The sequence below is a fragment of the Lethenteron reissneri genome, chromosome 1, assembly GCF_015708825.2.
Source record: "Lethenteron reissneri isolate LAM-NWPU_2019-01 chromosome 1, ASM1570882v1, whole genome shotgun sequence".
Lineage (NCBI taxonomy): Eukaryota > Metazoa > Chordata > Hyperoartia > Petromyzontiformes > Petromyzontidae > Lethenteron > Lethenteron reissneri.
Window position 1 is genome coordinate 1,823,387 of NC_083779.1, and position 19,312 is coordinate 1,842,698.

The 19,312-nt window shown below is 52.2% G+C and overlaps 2 protein-coding genes across 5 annotated transcripts in view; both read right to left on the reverse strand.

Annotated features, from left to right (window-relative positions):
* Nucleotides 1-19,312, reverse strand: part of LOC133343175 (semaphorin-6A-like) — a 160,027-nt gene that overhangs the window by 73,650 nt on the left and 67,065 nt on the right. For all 4 annotated transcript variants that reach the window (XM_061552889.1, XM_061552804.1, XM_061552651.1 and 1 more), the window contains exons 2-3: nt 13,084-13,362; nt 6,477-6,591 (exon numbers count right to left, since the gene is read on the reverse strand). In XM_061552889.1, coding sequence (XP_061408873.1) covers nt 6,477-6,591; nt 13,084-13,216 — 248 coding nt within the window. In that variant the 5' untranslated portion in view covers nt 13,217-13,362. The remainder of the gene's footprint in view (nt 1-6,476; nt 6,592-13,083; nt 13,363-19,312) is intronic.
* LOC133340668 (semaphorin-6D-like) overlaps nt 19,095-19,312 on the reverse strand; it is a 188,590-nt gene continuing 188,372 nt past the window's right edge. Inside the window, exon 4 of the mRNA XM_061549093.1 lies at nt 19,095-19,260. Coding sequence (XP_061405077.1) covers nt 19,095-19,260 — 166 coding nt within the window. The remainder of the gene's footprint in view (nt 19,261-19,312) is intronic.

The window sequence follows — 19,312 nt, forward strand, 5'->3', positions numbered from 1 at the left end:
GGCCGGCAGCGGTTGACGATTATCTGAACCTGTCCTGAGATTCCTCTAGGTCGACTCGGCCTCAAATGAGCACCCGGTGCGATGTGTAAACGACGCCGCGAGGGAGACAAAGGCGGCCGGGCGTGGTGCTGGCACGCCCACCCCCCCCTTCTCGTGTCCCCTTGCCGGCCTTCATAGGTGCTCGCGAACAGCGCTTGCCCCGACAGTATGTTCCAGGCGTATGTGTGAGTCTATCTCTGTGTGTGTGTGTGAGTCGATGTGTGTATGTGTAAGTCCATGTGTGTGTGTCTAAAGTCGATGTCTGTCTGTGTGAGTCCATGTGTCTGTGTGTGCGTCTAAGTCGATGTGTTTCTATGTGTGTGGGTCGATGTCTGTGTGTAAGTCCACGTGTGTGTGTCTAAAGTCGATGTCTGTCTGTGTGAGTCTATCTGTGTGTGTGTGTAAGTCCATGTGTGTGTCTAAAGTCGATGTCTGTCTGTGTGAGTCTATCTGTGTGTGTGTGTAAGTCCATGTGTGTGTGTCTAAAGTTGATGTCTCTCTGTGTGAGTCTATCTGTGTGTGTGTGTGAGTCGATGTGTGTGTGTAAGTCCATGTGTGTGCGTCTAAGTCGATGTCTGTCTGTGTGAGTCCATGTGTGTGTGTCTGTGTGCGTCTAAGTCGATGTGTTTCTATGTGTGTGGGTCGATGTCTGTGTGTAAGTCCACGTGTGTGTGTCTAAAGTCGATGTCTGTCTGTGTGAGTCCATATGTGTGTCTGCCTTTTTCTTACCGCTCGTATATATGTAACGGGGGATCTCTCTATCGTTGCACTTACATCCCTGCACTGGCGAAGACGTCAAAGTGGATCATGGATTTTAAAGACCCCGTGACCTCGTTCACAAGGGTTGCTCATCGTGTGCCGTATCCACAGTCTTACTATCCTGTTGGTTTTGCATTCTCATCAATCGCAGCAGCAGCGGCGTGTGGCCCAAATTGAAGGCAGGTAGCAACATGTCATATCTGCCCACCAAAGACAAAGATCCCCCGCATAGCCTCAACAGACTGTTGGGGCAAGTGCTGTTAGCGAGCACCTATGAAGGCCGGAACAGCACACGAGGGGGGTGGGTGGCCAGCACCACGCCCGACCGCCTTTGTCTCCCCGGTGGCGATGTTTACACACCGCACCAGCTACTCATTTGAGGCTGAGTCGACCTAGACGAGGCTCAGGACCGGTTCAGATAATCGTCTCCGGTGTTGGCCTTGAAGCGGGAATCGAACTCGGGGTCGCCGGGTTCGTAGCGTCGCTACTCTACCACCGCTCCCGAAGATCTGCCCACCCCCTCATCTAAACAGCACGGCCCGTATTTAACGTTTACACCTGGACAAAACCATTACAGCCCCCGGGGGAAATCACGAGATCAGCATTTGCATTTGGCCAAATCGATCCGTGATGGGGCGTTGAGTCACACGCTGGCACTTCTCTGGTGTTGTTTAAAAATAAAAATAATATAAGATCTCCGCTGCGTGAGTGCTGATCCTAATAGGAGCGTGTTTGATTTAACAGATGCCAAAGAACACTCGAATGTATTTCCCACGCGTGCAAAGATACAAGCAAATGTTACTCCCACCCCCCACCCCCAGGTTTAGCCTTTATCCGACTGTTGGGGCAAGTGCAGTTTTAAGGCTGAGTCGACATAGAGGAGGTCCAGGACCGGTTCTGGATAATCGTCACTGGGTGTTGGCCGTGAGCGGGAATCGAACCCGGGTCGCCAGGTTCGTAGCGCAGCGTAGCGCTAACCGCTACACTACCGCTCCCCACACACACACATAAAGACAAAGATCCCCCGTATAGCCTTAACGGACTGTTAGGGCAAGTGCTGTTAGCGAGCACCTATAAAGGCCGGCACAACACGCGAGGGGGTGGGTGGCCAACACCACGCCCGACCGCCTTTGTCTCCCTCGTGACGATGTTTACACATCGCACCAGGTACTAATTTGAGGCTGAGTCGACCCAGGGGAGGCCCAGCACCGGTTCAGATAATCGTCACTAGGTGTTTTTGCCATCAGCGGGAATCGAACCCGGGTTGCCAAGTTCGTAGCGCAGCGTAGCGCTAACCGCTACACTACCGCTCCCCACACACACTCACACACAGACACTGACACACAGCAAGGCCACACAGGGAGAGCAAATAGCACCTAATGAGTTAAATGGCGCTTGTGTTTGCTCATGCATTACAACAGCCTCCAGACGGCCGTAGCTCTTCCCGTTCTCTCCGTCCCCGCTGCTATGGTTGCCACTGCCCATTCCTCACATCCCCGGCATCAATTGAGCTAACCTTTAAATCAGGGCCCATGCAATTCCTGACACTTAACCCCAAAGGGGGTGTGAGCAGTGGGGAGGAGATGTGGGTGGGTGGGTGGGGAGGAGATGTGGGTGGGTGGGTTGGTGGGGTAAAGGACAATCATGTGGAGTCTTAAACTCCAATGCATTCTTTTACATTCTCGAACGGCCCCCGTGGTGGTGTTTTTTTTTTGCTGCTGCAGTAACGCCGGAAGCTCTAACGCCGTTCCAGCACCACTCTCATCCGTGGCACGACCAACATCAGTAAGCGATATTTCAACCCGTCCAGGGTCTCCACGAGGTCGAATCAGCTGACCCTGTACATGTGGAGTTTAGGTCTCTCTCTCTCTCTCCCCGTGGTCGCAGACACACACACGCGCGCACAAAAACACACACGCGGGTCCACCATCGCTGCATCACCTCGCTTGGGATCTGGAATGTTTAAACACAAAACAAGGACAAAGATCCCCAGTCCAACTTTAACAGACTGTTGGGGCAAGTGCTGTTAGCGAGCAGCAATCTATGAAGGCCAACACAGCACACGAGTGGAGGGGGGGTGGTCAACACCACGACCGGCCGCCTTTGTCTCCCCAGTAACGATGTTTACACACCGCACCAGGTACTCATTTTAGGCTGAGTCGACCTAGGGGAGGCCCACGACAGGTTCAGATAATCGTCACTGGCGTTGGTCGTGAGCGTGAATCGAACCCGGGTCGCCAGGTTCATAGCGCAGTGCGTACAGACACACTACAATAACACAGACAGACAGAGACACACACACATACACTTTACAATAACACACAGACACACTACAACAACACACAGACACACATACACTCTACAATAACACACACAGACAGACACACACAGACAGACACTCTACAATAACACACAGACACACACACAGACACACGCGGGCTCACACCATCCCTGCGGGCTCACACCATCCCTGCGTGCTCACACGGTGCACCCCAAACACTCGATTGGGATCTCGAATGTGCACGCTCCACCGCTTCAAGGCTCAGATCTGCAATCGCTTCACCTGCGCGGATTTGCGTGTGTGTAGTAGTAGTACCAGGATAAAAAAAAACATCGCCACTGGGGAGACAAAGGCGGCCGGGCGTGGTGCTGTCCACCCACCCACCCCTCGTGTGCCGCGTCGACTTTCTTCATCGGCACTTGCACCGGCGACTGCCTTGCCGGCACGGGCTGTGTGCGTGCGTCGGTTAACAGGGCCCTCACTAAACCAGCCTTCACGCAAGCGGTCAATTTGAATAACGGGGGTTGTTTATGAAATGGGGCGAGAACAGGGAACAATTTCGATTCACTCTCCCGTTGTTTACAGGGAAGACTTTTACACTCACCTCCCCCCTCCCCCCACAATTTGCATACGGAGATTTACGATGAGCAATATCTATGCGGGCAAACTATATTTTCATTTCCATGGGCCGGAGTTTCACGTTTCAGACTTACGATTTGGCATCGTGCTACCCCAGCGAAATAAACATCATCACAGCCCCTCTTACGTCCCGTTCCTCAGAGGCACGCGGCGCCAAAACGTCGGACATCGTGCGGAAACGACCCGCAGCGGCACAAGCGGAGTACCAACAACTGGAAAACATTTTTTTTTACCAGGTAAGGCCCACTGAGCTATGTAGCTCTTTTACAGAAGCGAATTGGTCACAAATGATAGCTCAACCAAGTGGCTTATCACGTGCACATTTATAGGAGCCAAATACTGTAAACGCGTGATGCTGATTCTAAATGTGGAGGGGAAAAACCGGAGGATCGGAAGAAAAATCCACACGACCACGGGCGAGAGAGAGAGAGAGAACATGCAAACTCCAAATATACAGGCATCATCAGGGTCGGGATCGAACCCTTAACTCCTGTACACCAGGCGAGGTAATTAACATCTCCTAGCCACCAGATATGAGCAGCAAAGGGCAGCGCAACCATCCGCTTTGTGGTCATCTTCTTGCTCGCAAAAGCTACCAAATGACCGGCCGTGTTCCAGGCGACACGGGGGATCTTTGTCTTTGTGCTCACCACTGAGAATCCGGTGGAAGTTCCACGTTTGGAAATTCATGTTCGCCGCGGCGTCACGAGATGAAGGAGCCGTTCGGAAATCTCCCAGACCAGTTGCGGAGCCCATGCTTGATGTTAGAGGAGGGCCCGTCAAAGCGGATATCACAGAATTACCTCTGAGATCCCTTCTACTGCAAGTGACGCTCTGGTTCACACGCAGAACAGCCCGAGGAAGCGGATATCACAGAATTACCTCTGAGATCTCTTCTACTGCAAGTGACGCTCTGGTTCACACGCAGAACAGCCCGCGGAAGCGGATATCACAGAATTACCTCTGAGATCCCTTCTACTGCAAGTGACGCTCTGGTTCACACGCAGAACAGCCCGAGGAAGCGGATATCACAGAATTACCTCTGAGATCCCTTCTACTGCAAGTGATGCTCTGATTCACACGCAGAACAGCCCGCGGAAGCGGATATCACAGAATTACCTCTGAGATCTCTTCTACTGCAAGTGACGCTCTGGTTCACGCGCAGAACGGCCCGAGGAAGCGGATATCACAGAATTATCTCTGAGATCTCTTCTACTGCAAGTGATGCTCTGGTTCACACGCAGAACAGCCCGCGGAAGCGGATATCACAGAATTACCTCTGAGATCTCTTCTACTGCAAGTGACGCTCTGGTTCACACGCAGAACGGCCCGAGGAAGCGGATATCACAGGATTACCTCTGAGATCTCTTCTACTGCAAGTGATGCTCTGGTTCACACGCAGAACAGCCCGCGGAAGCGGATATCACAGAATTATCTCTGAGATCCCTTCTACTGCAAGTGATGCTCTGATTCACACGCAGAACAGCCCGCGGAAGCGGATATCACAGAATTATCTCTGAGATCCCTTCTACTGCAAGTGATGCTCTGGTTCACACGCAGAACAGCCCGCGGAAGCGGATATCACAGAATTATCTCTGAGATCCCTTCTACTGCAAGTGATGCTCTGATTCACACGCTGAACAGCCCGAAGAAGCGGATATCACAGAATTACCTCTGAGATCTCTTCTACTGCAAGTGACTCTCTTATTCACACGCTGAACAGCCCGAGGAAGCGGATATCACAGAATTATCTCTGAGATCCCTTCTACTGCAAGTGATGCTCTGATTCACACGCTGAACAGCCCGAAGAAGCGGATATCACAGAATTACCTCTGAGATCTCTTCTACTGCAAGTGACTCTCTGATTCACACGCTGAACAGCCCGAGGAAGCGGATATCACAGAGCTACTGCTGGGGCCTCTGGTCCACACATCAGTGGGCAGCACTTCCCACCCGTCCAGCCCTGGTATTGGTGAACAGTCTTATGGCAGGAGTCAGTCCCTGAAAGACTAACACACAACCCACCCGTGCATCCACCATCTCACCGTCGTCAGCCGTCATGTTCAATACACTGTTGGATAGAGGCCTACACAAGCACCGCCATATCTATTATGACATCCCGGCATTCCATTTGTCAGTTTGCCCGTCAATGAAACTACAAGAGCCTTCCGAAACCACTATGATCAATATAATTATTGTTTCATCAATGATCGTTTCATCCATTATCACGAAATACGTAATTTTACATTTCATGAGCATTTATTTAGAGTTGTGCTAGATGCGGCCATGGTTGGAGGGCGAAATAAAAAAAAAATGTCTCATGAACTTTGAGGTACAAGCCAGTAGTGTCTGCACACATTGGGGGAGGGGGGGGGGATATAGTGGGCGCGAAGGGCAAGGCGCGAGAAGCCCTCTGTATTAGAAAACAACGTTTACACAGAATTCCTTTCTTACTGGCCAACAACGCTACACCCCCCACCCCCGCCCAACCTCGCCTAGATTCCTGCCCAGCCAAGGTGCACCTTCTCGGGTTGGCCATCAGGCTCGGTGGGGGGTAGGGAGGGCCTGGGGAGTATGCTTGCCACCTGTCCCGAGTTTTTCCTCAGGATTGCTGCTCTCGCCGGTGGAAGGGAGACAGCTGCCACAGCTGCTGCCCCGTCCCCAACGGACACGGTGGTGTCAACTTTGATGGGAGGAAATGCAAAGTGTGTTGCGGGGGGGGGGGGGGGGTGTAGTGGCGGTGATCGCGTCGACCTACCTGGCGGCGATGAAGAGGGTGGAGTTGGTAATCACCATCATCTGGAAGCTGAGCTTGTGTCGCCGCGTCTCGTTCTTTGGTCTGGGGCCCAGGAACACGGGGTACTGGCTCGTGTCTGCAGGCCGCCGGGGAGACGCGGGGGAGACACGGGGGAGACAACGGAGGAGACACGGGGAGACACGGGGGAGACAACGGAGGAGACACGGGGAGACGCGGGGGAGACACGGGGGAGACACGGGGGAGACGCAGGGGAGACAACGGAGGAGACGTGGGGGAGACACGGGGAGACACGGGGGAGACGCGGGGGAGACACGGGGAGACACGGGGGAGACACGGGGAGACATTGGGTAGACACGGGGAGACATTGGGTAGACACGGGGAGACATTGGGTAGACACGGGGGAGACACAAGCCAAGGTTAAGATATTATCATCAACACAATCGCTTCCTTCGTCCTGATAGCCTCTCAAGTTCTGCAGAGTTCAAGTTCACCACTGACCTCCAAGGTCCGATCTCACGGAATCACCACCACGACCACTATCCGGCTTTACGTGTTCCCCTTGTTACACAGCCAACACGTCCTTCAAGGACTGCTCGTACAGCCATCATCATCGTCAACAACCACATCTATTAGCTCTTCCCCTTGGTGGACAACCTCTGGGTGCCACTCCCACGCTCGTATCGGTGACTTGGCCTCCTCCTCCCTCCAGTTCATGTGTCCCACCCATCTTCACTGTACCTCCTCCTCTTCCTATTCCCAACCTCCAAGTCGCTTAACCCCCATCCTCCTACTCCACCCTGCACACCACGTGTCCCACCCATCACGATACCGCCTCTCCTTCTATTCCCAACCTCCAAGTCGCGCACCCCCCATCCTGCCACTAACTCGCACGCCGTCCACAGAGGGGGGGGGGAGGATAACGAAGTAACGAACCCTAATTCGGATATATGAAACGCGTCGGAGAGGTGAGCGATCAATGCGAACGCCACTAATGTAGCTCCCGTTACACGGCACGCGAAGATCTCTCACCCCGCCCGCCCGCCCGACCCGTAGAGCCTCCAGCAGACCCTTGGGCTGAGTGCTGTTAGCGAGTAGCAGCACCTGGGAAAGCCGACGTGGTAGTCTCGGTGGGGCGGGGGGGGGGGGCAGCAGTGGTCAACACCCACCACGCCCGGCCGCCTTTGTCTCCCCACTGTTGACGTTTTACACGTCTAGAGGCCGAGTTGACGAGCCTGAGCTCTGCTAATCGAAATGAGACCCCCCCGGGAGCTCGCTCGACATCTGTGCGCGGCGGGCGGTACATGGAGAAACACGGGGGGGGGGGGGGGGGGGGGGCTTGCGTGCACGTGCACAAAACGAGATAAAGGTCCCCCGCGTAGCCCTTACCGACCGTTGGGGCAAGTGCTGCCGGTAAGTAGGCTGGCAAGGCACACGAGGGGGTTGGTGGCAAAACATCCCGCGCCCGGCCGCCTTTGTCACCCCGGTGGCGATCATCATACGCATCGCACCAGTTAGGAACTTGAGGCTGAGTCGACCTAGGGGAGGCCCAGGACCGGTCCTCGATATTTGCCGCCGTTATTGGCCGCGAGCGGGGGAGTTCAACTCGCGGCGGCGCAGGGCGAGCTGATCCCTGCCCCACTGCTGCCCCCGCCACGACAGACATGCACACGCAGCCCACCCCACTCGCATGCACAGGTAAAGCCCCGCGGTCAATCCACTGCTGGATGAGGGCTTCCTCGCAGACAAACCCTATCCGCCGAGCCCCCACTCAGCTTTCCGAGATCTGACCAACGTTGGACGCATTCAGGGTTGATGTGGTGGATTGCTGATTTACAAATGGCGACATGTGATCTTATTCCTCGATTGCTTGTTAGTGTAGGAGATTATTACGTAGCGTTATTATTGATGTATTGCAGCTGGTGCTTTTACAAGGAGAGCCTGGTTCCCCTCCAGAGGAATGTGCATGTTTTTTCTTTTTTTTTACGGAAGATCTCACAAGTGAACCACTATACCTCGCTGAACTCGTCAAGGAACATTAACCATCATCAAGCAAACTCCGCTCATCCTCGCAGCAGCAGCGGCTTTTAACCTAGCCATCGAACAGAAATGGTTACCGCATAGTGCACGTTCAGATGCGCTTCTCCGGCCGTCTGGAACGCTCTTTCTGATGATATTATGAATCCACCGGGAGCTATGCACTTTTAAATGATCATCGTATACATTGACAAATCCATTTCTTTATAATTTCTTTTTTTGTGTTCACTTTGTTGTCTTTCCCCCGCACCTCCGATTAACACGGTGAAAAAGTTCAACATACGCAGACGTACAGACGGTGGATTATGTCCCAGCCACCGCGGGCTAAATTGAGCGGGGAGAAAGCCAAAGTCGCGAAAGCGCCGGCCATGGAGATAAAATGTAACGTGATAAAAACAAAGTCTTGGCGTCAAATGGCACCTTCTAGCGATAAGAGATAGCCACCCCTGTGAGTCAGAGAGCTGAACTTTAACCTGGCGAACAGACAAGAAAGCCTCTGGGATGGAGGCCCGTTGGCTCAGAGGACAGAGGTCAGAGCGATGAGCCGGCAGCTCTGAGACCCTGGGTTCGATGCCAAGGTTTCAGCGACGGCCTGCACTTCAGCTGGGGTTCTCGCGTACAGCGAGGGGTTAATGACTGCACATACAACAACAACAACAACTAAACACCACCATTCCAAATCATGAGAATAAAAAAAAGAGTATTTAGTGACTGTTATGCGATGAACGTCACTCTCTGGGGCAGGTTGGGGTGGGTGAAAAAGTTCTGCTCGCTACTGTGTGGACCAGAGCGTCACTTTAAGAAGATCTCAGAGGTAGTTCTGTGTAATCAACTTCCGTAGGTAGTTCTGTGTGGACCAGAGCGTCACTTGAAGATACAGGGATCTCAGAGGTAGCTCTGTAATATCTGCATCCGTGGGCCGTTCTAAAACACGAAGAAGAGGTTGTTGATAATGAGTGGGACACGTGGTGTGCATGGTGGAGGAGGAGGCCAGGTAACTGAGCCGGGCATGGGAGTGTCACACAGGGGTAGAGTATCAAGGGGAAGAGCTATAGCCAGATGCTTGTGATAATGATGATGAGGCTGTGAGAGAGGTCCTCGAAAGGACATGTTGACCACATAATAGGCGGAGTCATCTAAAAAGTGCTCATCGGTATGGCGGAGTACGAAAATGCAACCCCCGATGACAGACACGACTTGTGTAAGGGAGATCTTTATCTTCTTCCAGCAGAGGATTGATGTGTTACCTGCGTAAAAAGGGGGGCCAGGTAAAGCCAGCCACATGTGGCGATGCCCGCGGGGACTGTGAGAGCTCACCCTGCGTGTTGACTGAGCACAACGGCTGCTGAAAACTGTCAGGAAGGGGCTCTGTGCCGACACAGCACACTAAACTATAAACGAAACTATTTTTATGTTAATACTAATAGGGTTTTCCCATTTTTTTCAAATGCAAACAATGCATTTGACTGCAAGTATTGTGGTTAATGTAAGCATGATTCCTTGCAAAAGGTGTCAGTTTTGTTGCCAGAAAAAAGGGGAAAAACCCTATTAGTATATTTTGGGACTGGCAAAGGAGGTCCCATGATGTAGCTGCTCACCCCGAGCTCTCATTACTCTGATAGTGCGTTGTTTTTGAACTGTGCGCCTTTTGGCGTCATCTGGTCGAACACCATATGAGACGAGGCTCTAAAGAAAGCTGTCTCGGGTGTGGACCAATCAGTTTCAAAGACAATGCATAAATTATCAGAGTATTGTTTTTTGTTTGCATTTGACTGCAAGTATTGTGGTTAATGTAAGCATGATTCCTTGCAAAAGGTGTCAGTTTTGTTGCCAGAAAAAAGGGGGAAAACCCTATTAGTATATTTTGGTACTGGCAAAGGAGGTCCCATGATGAGATATTTTTATGTTACCAGGTTAGGCCCGCTGAGCTATGTAGCTATTTTTCAGAAGCGACCTGTCCATCGCAAATAACAGCTCAACGAAGTGGCTCATCATCGTGTGGAAATATATAGCAGCCAAATACTCAAAAAAAATGTTGATTCTAAATGTGGAGGGGAAGAACCGGAGGACCGGGAGAAAAATGCAAGCGACCACGGGGAGATTGAGAGATAGACACGCAGACTCCGAATATGCAGGCGTCAGGGTCGAGATGGAACCCAAGACCTCCTGCATACCAGGCGAGGGCGTGAACATCTCGCCACCGTGCCACACAGTGGGTGGGTGGGTGGGTGGCCAGCACCGCCGCCTTTGTCGCCCCACGCTGATGTTCAAATACCAGCACCTGGTGCTCACAACAGTGTTGACCCTTCCCTAGGTCGACTACTGCCGTTGATGGCTCGTTCTAGATTTGAAGTTTTCGTGACTGCAAGAATCCATACTCTTTGATTCTTTCGGTGAAGTCACGTAGGTAGAAAAATAAAACCATAAAAATTAATATAATTAATAAAAAATAAACTCACGACGTTCCGGGCGCTTGTGTTGCACCCAAAACGTCGTGAGTTTATTTTTTATTGATTATTATTATTTTTCACCTACGTGACTTTACCGAAAGAACCAAAGAGTGTTGATGGCTCGATTTAATTTCCAACCATGTCAACCCGCTGCTGGATTGGGGGCCTCTCCCACAGGTCATGCGGGGGGGGGGGGGGGGGGTGTGGTATGACCATACTTCACCACGCTGGTCAGTAGCAGTTGGGGAAGGGGGCAAAGGGAATAGAATTGTCTAAGTGCACCTGGTTCAAAGTTCGTGATTTGTAACTCAAGGATTGCCAACCTGCGGCTCCGAAGCCGCACGCGGGCTCATCCAGGACCGTTTCGTGACCATCATTTATCAAGGACCGCCATCTCATATTCACCACTTGCTTTGCGGCTTTTGAAATATTGAAGTTATTCTAACGAATCGAAAAAAAAAAACAACGGCTCTTCTTGTTATTTTGGTTGCAGACCCCCGGCGCTAACCACTGCCCGGGCCGGACCGTGACGCTTGCTGCCCGGCGTTCACGAGGGAATGGAACCCAACGCAAGATCGGCCGTCTGGATTTTTCGCCCCCACCTCCCGCCCCCACCCACCTCCGCTCTGCGATAACGTATCTGTGTATGTTGAGTTTCATTCGCACCGTGCGCAGGCCACCGCGCTAATCGTAGATAGGGGTTGATCTCAGTCACTTCATACGGGCTGCGGAACCTAAGAGCCGTGCGATGCCTTGTCGTCCAAACTACGCTTGGCCGAGCGTGAGATTCTGAATAAATGGCATCGCGATTACCCCACGTACGGGGAAAGCCAAGAGCAGGGCGCGGCTGGATAAACAATTCGTGAAGATTTCAGCCGACGGTTATTTGCCCAAGATGAAAGCAAATAATGCACGGGGGGGTATATTCACAAACTGCCAGATTGATGCTGTGCGTTTATGTTCCAGATGTTTGCCATTGTAAAATATGCAAAATTAGCAACTAACACTTCGGTGTTTTGCCCGAGATTTTTCATTACAATTTGTGCCATCGGCATCACGCCATGAGATGAAGGATCCATTTGGAATTCTCACACAACATCGACCCATTGGCATGCGTTCATTGCCAGAGAACACAGAATCATTTATTGTGGGTCTTTGCGGAGCAAGTAGCAAAACAGATGATACATCATCTCCATGTATCGGTCTCTCCAAGGAGAAAGGAAAAGTACTTTTCACACAACTCATGGCCTTCTGGGAGTGTGTCATTTTAGCAGCATTGATTCAGTATAAGCAAGGAAAACTCAGGACCGGTTCGATGCAGAGTGCCTCATCAGCAGAGTCAGGCTCACTTGAATCAATGCTGGTGAGCTGCCAGATGTTCTCGGCAGGGAATGGTCCGTGGAAGGAGATATCACAGAACTTCTGCCAGTGACTCTCATTCAAGGGCCTTCAAGTGACTTTTATCAGCCGTTGATTTTTGTGGAGGTTATTTAACAAATGCTAAATTTTGGTTGTTACCATCTTCAACTCACCGGTGACTGGGTTGAAACACTAAATTACCTTGCGTGTCGCCATTCAACTCTTGTACATGTAGACTATTTTATTTTTTTGGCCGTGTGAGGTGGTGGAGGGTCTCACGACACAAATTTGTCCGAATCGTTACATGGCCCAACCCAAACGACATCGACGGTGAATCTTGAGCACCAGGTGAAAAACTGACTCAGTCTACTCGCTATGGACCTATCCGCTAGTCAGCCTACACAAGGCTTCGTCGTTTCTCTCGGCCTACGTGAGGCTTTTCGTGTCTCTCGCAAAATGGGAACCTTCCGTCGTGTCTCTTAGCCTACACACCTCTTCACTGTGTCTCTCAGCCTATGTAAGGCTTTGTCGTGTCTCTTGGCCTACATACGGCTTTGTCGTCTCTTTTGGCCTACTCAAGGCTACGTCGTGTCTCTCGGCCTATGTAAGGCTTTGTTGCGTCTATCAGCCTAAGTAGGGCTTCATCGTGTCACTCAGCCTACGCAAGGCTTTGCCATCTATCTCGGGCTACGCAAGGCATCGATGTGTCTCTCGGCCTACGCAAGGCTTCGGTCGCCGCGTCTCTACACGTTGCGAATACTCACATTTGGCGTCAACGATGTTGATGGGCGTCGCGTCATCGGGGAAGGAGGCGGTGGCGGTGGCGGCAGCGGAGGAGGCGATGATGGCGACTCCGGCGAAGACGCAGAGCGCCACACGCATCGCGGGGCGCGACATCCCGCCCGCTACCGCCCTCCGCCGTAGAGGGCGGCGGGGCTAGCGGGGCCTAGCGGGGGCAACGGCGCAGATGACGAGGACGTGGAGAAGGGGTGGCGCCGCCGGTACGGGAGTCCAAGTACAAGAAGCCACGGTGGTTGTGAAATCTGCATCAGCACACGCATATGTGTGCATGTGTGCACACAGACAAGCAAATGGTTAGCACACGTAATTGCATACGCGCGACACATGGTATGGGTGGTGCAGTGGAGAGATGTTAACTCTCTCGCCTGGTATGCAGGATGTCGTTGGTTCGATCCTGACCCTGACGCCTGTTGTATATTTGGCGTTTGCATGTTGCTCTCCCTGTGGTCGCGTGGATTTTTTCTCCAGATCTTCCAGTTTCCCCCTCCGCATTTAGAATGAACGTGCATTCAGAGTATTTCGCTGCTGCTGTACATTTTCACACGATGACGAGCCACTTTGTTGAGCTATAATTTGAGAGAGTAATTCCACGCGACCAGTAGTAGCTACGGGTCCCGCACTTTCAAGGGCCCCGCGCTACATAGCTCAGTGGGCTTTACCGGTGACCTCTGGATTGCCAAGTCTGGTGGCGCTGTTGACCACTGCAACAGCCAATGGTGCAGCATCTTTAAGGCGTACAATTACATACAGTCAGGTCTCAGAGTATGCGGCATGGGTTAGCTTCCGTGTACCCCTGCGTGAGCGTGGATTCGCGTAAGTTGGGGTTCGCCTATTCGAGTGTGTATATAAAATGTTAGAGTGTATATAAAATGTAGATAAATGTACATGCATGCTCAATAAAGTACAGTACTGTATAGTAAATGATTCACTAATCATCGGTAGCATCCAGGTCGGAGAGAACACGAGAGATTTTGGACTCGTTTCTTGCGCGGGCGATAGTTACACGCCGTCAAATCCGTACGAGTCACAAAAAGTGTAAGGATGAATCGGGGTCGGTCACGTATGAGCGGGTCCATGTACTCTGAGCCCATGTACTCTGAGACCTTACTGTACATACAAACTGTACATTGTAGTCATATATATTCAAACCTATTGCAAAAAGTCACCCTGACTCCACCCGATATCAGTAGCTCTCAGAAAGCTAAGCAGGAAAAAAACAAGCCTGGATAGCGATTGGATGGGTGACCACCCTTCATGAGCCTGGCTGCTGATTCTGCCGCAGGAGCTAAGGGCCCAAGTATGTATGAGATATTATCGCAAATAACAAAACCGCAGTTATTTATTTACTTTTGTTAAAATTTACTTATTCCGCTCAGGGCAAATTGAAGCCACGGGCCACAGGAGTGCGATTGTGGCCATGAAAACCAAACAATGGACCAAACAGCAAAAACCCATAAAGAAACGCGGAGACCCATAGAGATACATCGAGACCCATAGAGATGCATTAAAGCCACAAGCCACAGTGGCACGACTGTGGCCATATAACGGCAACTGTGGACTGTACAATAAACCCATAGAGGACGCACACTAGAGAGACTCAAAGAGATGCGTAGACATACAGATACACAGAGAGATACATAGGGACCCATGGAGAAATACGGAGATACACCAAAGAGACACGAGTTACAGTGGCCATACAACCCAAGCTATGGAACGCACAGTCAACCCATAGAGACACAAAGAGATACACAGAGGCCCACAGAGATACACAGTCCACACTAAGGACCGCACAGTAAACCCACTGTGGCCAGGTCTACGATCCTTCATCAGAGGAGGAGGAATGGCAAAACGACATGAACTGTGGGGAGCGGTGGTACAGCGGTTAGCGCTACGCTGCGCTATGAACCCGGTGACCCGGGTTCGATTCCCGCTCACGGCCAACGCCAGTGACGATTATCTGAACCGGTCCTGGGCCTCCCCTAGGTCGACTCAGCCTCAAATGAGTACCTGGTGCGATGTGTAAACATCGCCACTAGGGAGACAAAGGCGGTCGGGCGTGGTGCTGGCCACCCACCCCCTCGTGTGCCGTTGCGGCCTTCATAGGTGTTCGCTAACAGCACTTGCCCCTACAGTCTGTTGAGGCTATACGGGAGATCTTTGTGCATGGAGAGGCTCGTGAAAGACGCTACTGGGCAGTTGGAGCCAGTCGCCCTCCAGCAACAACGGGGGGCAGAGGGGAGCGACGCTCACAACAACGAGCGGAGCGCCGGGTGGATAAACACAGCGAGTGGGCGCAGTAGGTGGCACAGGTTGTGCATCTGCCAGTCATCTCAGTCGACCCATGGCAACTGGGTCTGTCCCGTGACCTCCTGCCAGTGGGTGTGAGACACTTCACGTGGCCTTAACGTGCACATAGCCTGGCACACGCGCTGTGGTGACGTCACCGCCACGAGGGAGACAAAGGCGGCTAGGCGTGGCGCTGGCCACCCACCCAGCCACCCGAGTAGGTGCTAACTCGTTAACAGCACTCTCCCCCAACAGGCTGTCGAGGCTACACGGGGGACCTTTGTGTTTGGTGTGCAGAATAAATAAAAAGGCATTAAACTCGAGGCCTGGGAATGTTTAAATATCTACGGCGGGCGAGCGAGGCTGCAATGCGCAGGGTTTAACATGCAGTGTGCATTACTGCATCATTAGTTTCCCGGCAACCACTTAACACCTCATGCTAACAGGTAATTACAACACGCACACACACGCGCAATGCAAAGGCATAGGGTGACAAAGCTGCCCCGTATAGCCTTCACAGACTGTCTGGGGTAAGTGCTGTCGCGTCACGCGAGGTGGTGGGGCGGGGGGCAACACCACGCCCGGCCGCCTTTGTCTCGCTCACGGCGATGTTTACTGCGCACCGCGCGCCAGGTAATCGTTTGAGGCCGAGTCGACCTAGGGGAGGCCCAGGACCTGTTGAAATAATCGTCACCGGTGACGCTGTTGCATCAGCTGTCAACCCCTTATCAGTGCCCCTACCTTATCACAGACCAAGTCAGATCTTATTGGTCACCCCGTGCCCCTTATACATCTCAACGTTCATCCTGCAGAGAGTCCCATCACAAGGGAGGAACACAGACAGATAGACAACATTATTATTGTTATTGTGCCCGTATTAAAACGGCTGTGCGCCGTATGGACCTGAAAAGTCAATTTCCCTGTGCAAGAAGAATACGGGGTAAAGCGTGTGGGTTGACGCGGTTTTGTGTTGGCCGTGAGCGGGAATCGAACTCGGGTGGCCGGGTTCGTAGCGCGGCACGATAATCCGCTGCACTACCGCACGAAAAATAGATCCCCCGTATAGCCTTAACAAACTGTAGGGGCAAGTGCTGTTAGCGAGCACCTATGAAGGCCGGCACGGCACACGAAAGGGTGGGTGGCCAACACCACGCCCGGCCGCCTTTGTGTCCCTAGTGGCAATGTTTTTTTTTTGACATAGCACCAGGTACTCATTTGAGGCTGAGTCGACCTAGGGGAGGCCCAGGACCGGTTCAGACAATCGTCACCGGTGTTTGCCGTGAGCGGGAATCGAACTCGTGTCCCCGGGTTCGTAGCGCAGCGCGCTAACCACTGCACCACCGTACCCCTGTGTGTGTGTGTGGCACGACCACACACACGCGCACACACACAGTCAAACAACATACACACACACAAAGACAAAGATCCCCCGTGTAGCCTTCAACAGACTGTTGGGGCCAAGTGCTGTGAGCGAGTAGCACCAAAAGCGGGCTGGTGGCCAGGACCGACGCCCGGCCGCCTTTGTCTCCCCACGCTGATGTCCATGCACCAGAGGTCGCAAACGCGTTTTGATTCCTTACCCGTACCCGGCCGCACCAGGGTCGCAAACGGGTACCCGTACCCGGCAGGGTACCTGATTGCGACCTCTGGGATGAAGCCATGTTGCAGGCGCGGGTGGGTTGATTCTAGGCACTTGAATTGTGAGAAGAGACAAGACGTTGGGAAATGAGTGACAAACGGTTACTCACCAGTGACTCACGGCCTACCCGTACCCGTACCCGACCGCACCAGGGTCGCAAACGGGTACCCGTACCCGTACGGGCCGTACCCGGCCGGGTACGGGTAGCCGGGTATCGGGTAGGGTACGGGTATCGGGTACCCGGTTGCGACCTCTGCCACGCAGTGCACAACAGTGGGCGAGCGATGCGTCAGCAGGTGTTGAACCTCTCTCCTGCCTGGTTCGACCGTCGCCAGGTCAAGTTAGCTGCCGTTGATTCGCTCGATTTATTTTGCACCGCGCCAATCCACTGCTGGACTTGCGGCCTCACCGCTCTGGCCAGTGGATCCGATTGTTTATTTCTACTGCAGGAGGAATCCGATGAGCTCTAAAGCTCTTTCCGCCCTCCACAGATGTCCACGGGGTCAGAAAGTAACAAAAACACGGTAGTAAGTGCAAAGTACAAGAAGGTAAACACATACAAACACAAAACTAAAACATCCTCATCCATACTCGTTGGTTCTTTCGGTAAAGTCGCGTAGGTAGAAATAAAATAATAAAATAAAATAAAACAAATCACGACGTTTCGATCGCAACACAAACAATCATCATCAGGTGGGACAACCACAGCAAGGCAAAAATGCTTCAGCATTTGTTCGTGTTGCGATCGAAACTTTGTGATTTGTTTTACATTATTATTTTATTTCTACACACGTGACTTTACCGAAAGAACCAAAGAGTATGGATTCCTGCAAGTCACGAAAGCTTCAAATCAAGATTCATCCCCATCCTACCGTGCAAATGTCCCCACTGAGCTGTGGGATCAGGGGACGGGCGGCCTGGTGCGTTTCAAGACATCACCCCGCTCAGCCACACCGCGCTCATGGTTCGTAGTGCCACCAAGCCCGTCGCGAAACGGAACGGTGACGGTGATTACGGAGGTGTGAGAATGTGAAGTCTCCGGTGACCGGGAGAGAGAGAGAAGGAGCAAGGGGGTAATCAGGGGCTTGTCCACGTGTAACATATTCTTAGGTTTTTTTCTGTGTAACATGTTACTCGCTCGCCATCAATTTATTCATACTGCAAGCGGAATCCGATGAGATGTGAAGCTCTTGTTTTTCACTGATGCGCAGTAGGGGCACGGCGTAAGAACGATTTCAAGCTTTCGTGACTGTAGGGATTCATCTTCTGTGTTCTTTCGGTAAAGTCACGTAGAATGGAAACAATACCAATAATAAAATAAAACATAATCAAATAATTCTCACGACGTTTCGGCCACAACGCAAGCAGCCGTCATCATGACGTCATCATGACGGCTGCTTGCGTTGTGGCCGAAACGTCGTGAGAATTATTTTATTATGTTTTATTTTAATATTTTTATTGTTTCCATTCTACGTGACTTTACCGAAAGAACCAAGAAGAGGCGTAAGAACGCTACAACAACAAGGAACACAAAAACACGATCGCGTAGTAGACGAATGACCCACACACGCGTACAAAATTCCACACGAAGCCACCAAACCCCAATGCCACCCAAGGCAGAGATCCCCACCGAGGTAGCAACTTACTTGTCAGAAGCTACCTGACGACAGGCGATAGCTCAACAAAGGCGGCTTACCGTGAGGAAATTCAGAGCGGCAAAAATAATCTTAAATAATCTTAATGCATGCTGATTCTAAATTGATGTGGATGGGTGGGTGGGGGGGAAACCGGAGCACCTGGGCACAGAATTCCACGCGACCACACCCGCTCCCCCCGTATGAACACGGCATTAGATTATATTTGCAAAAGGTGCAAGAGCTGGGCTGGACAGCTCAGCCGGATTTCATTCACGTGACACATGGGTTGTGTGCACACAACTATACCAACATCGCCACTGCTGTGCGGAGGCTTACCCGGCTTTCCACTGCACGCGTGTGTTCGCGTACGGCGGAGCGGTGGCGCAACGGTTAGCGCCAGTGCCGGATGATCCTAGAAGCAAAAGTAGCTGCCGCACGTGTAGCTGCCGCACGTGTAGCTGCCGCACGTGTAGCTGCCGCACGTGTAGCTGCCGCACGTGTAGCTGCCGCACGTGTAGCTGCCGCACGTGTAGCTGCCGCACGTGTAGCTGCCGCACGTGTAGCTGCAGCACGTGTAGCTGCAGCGCGCTAACCGCCACACCACCGCTCCCCATCACACAAAGACAAAGA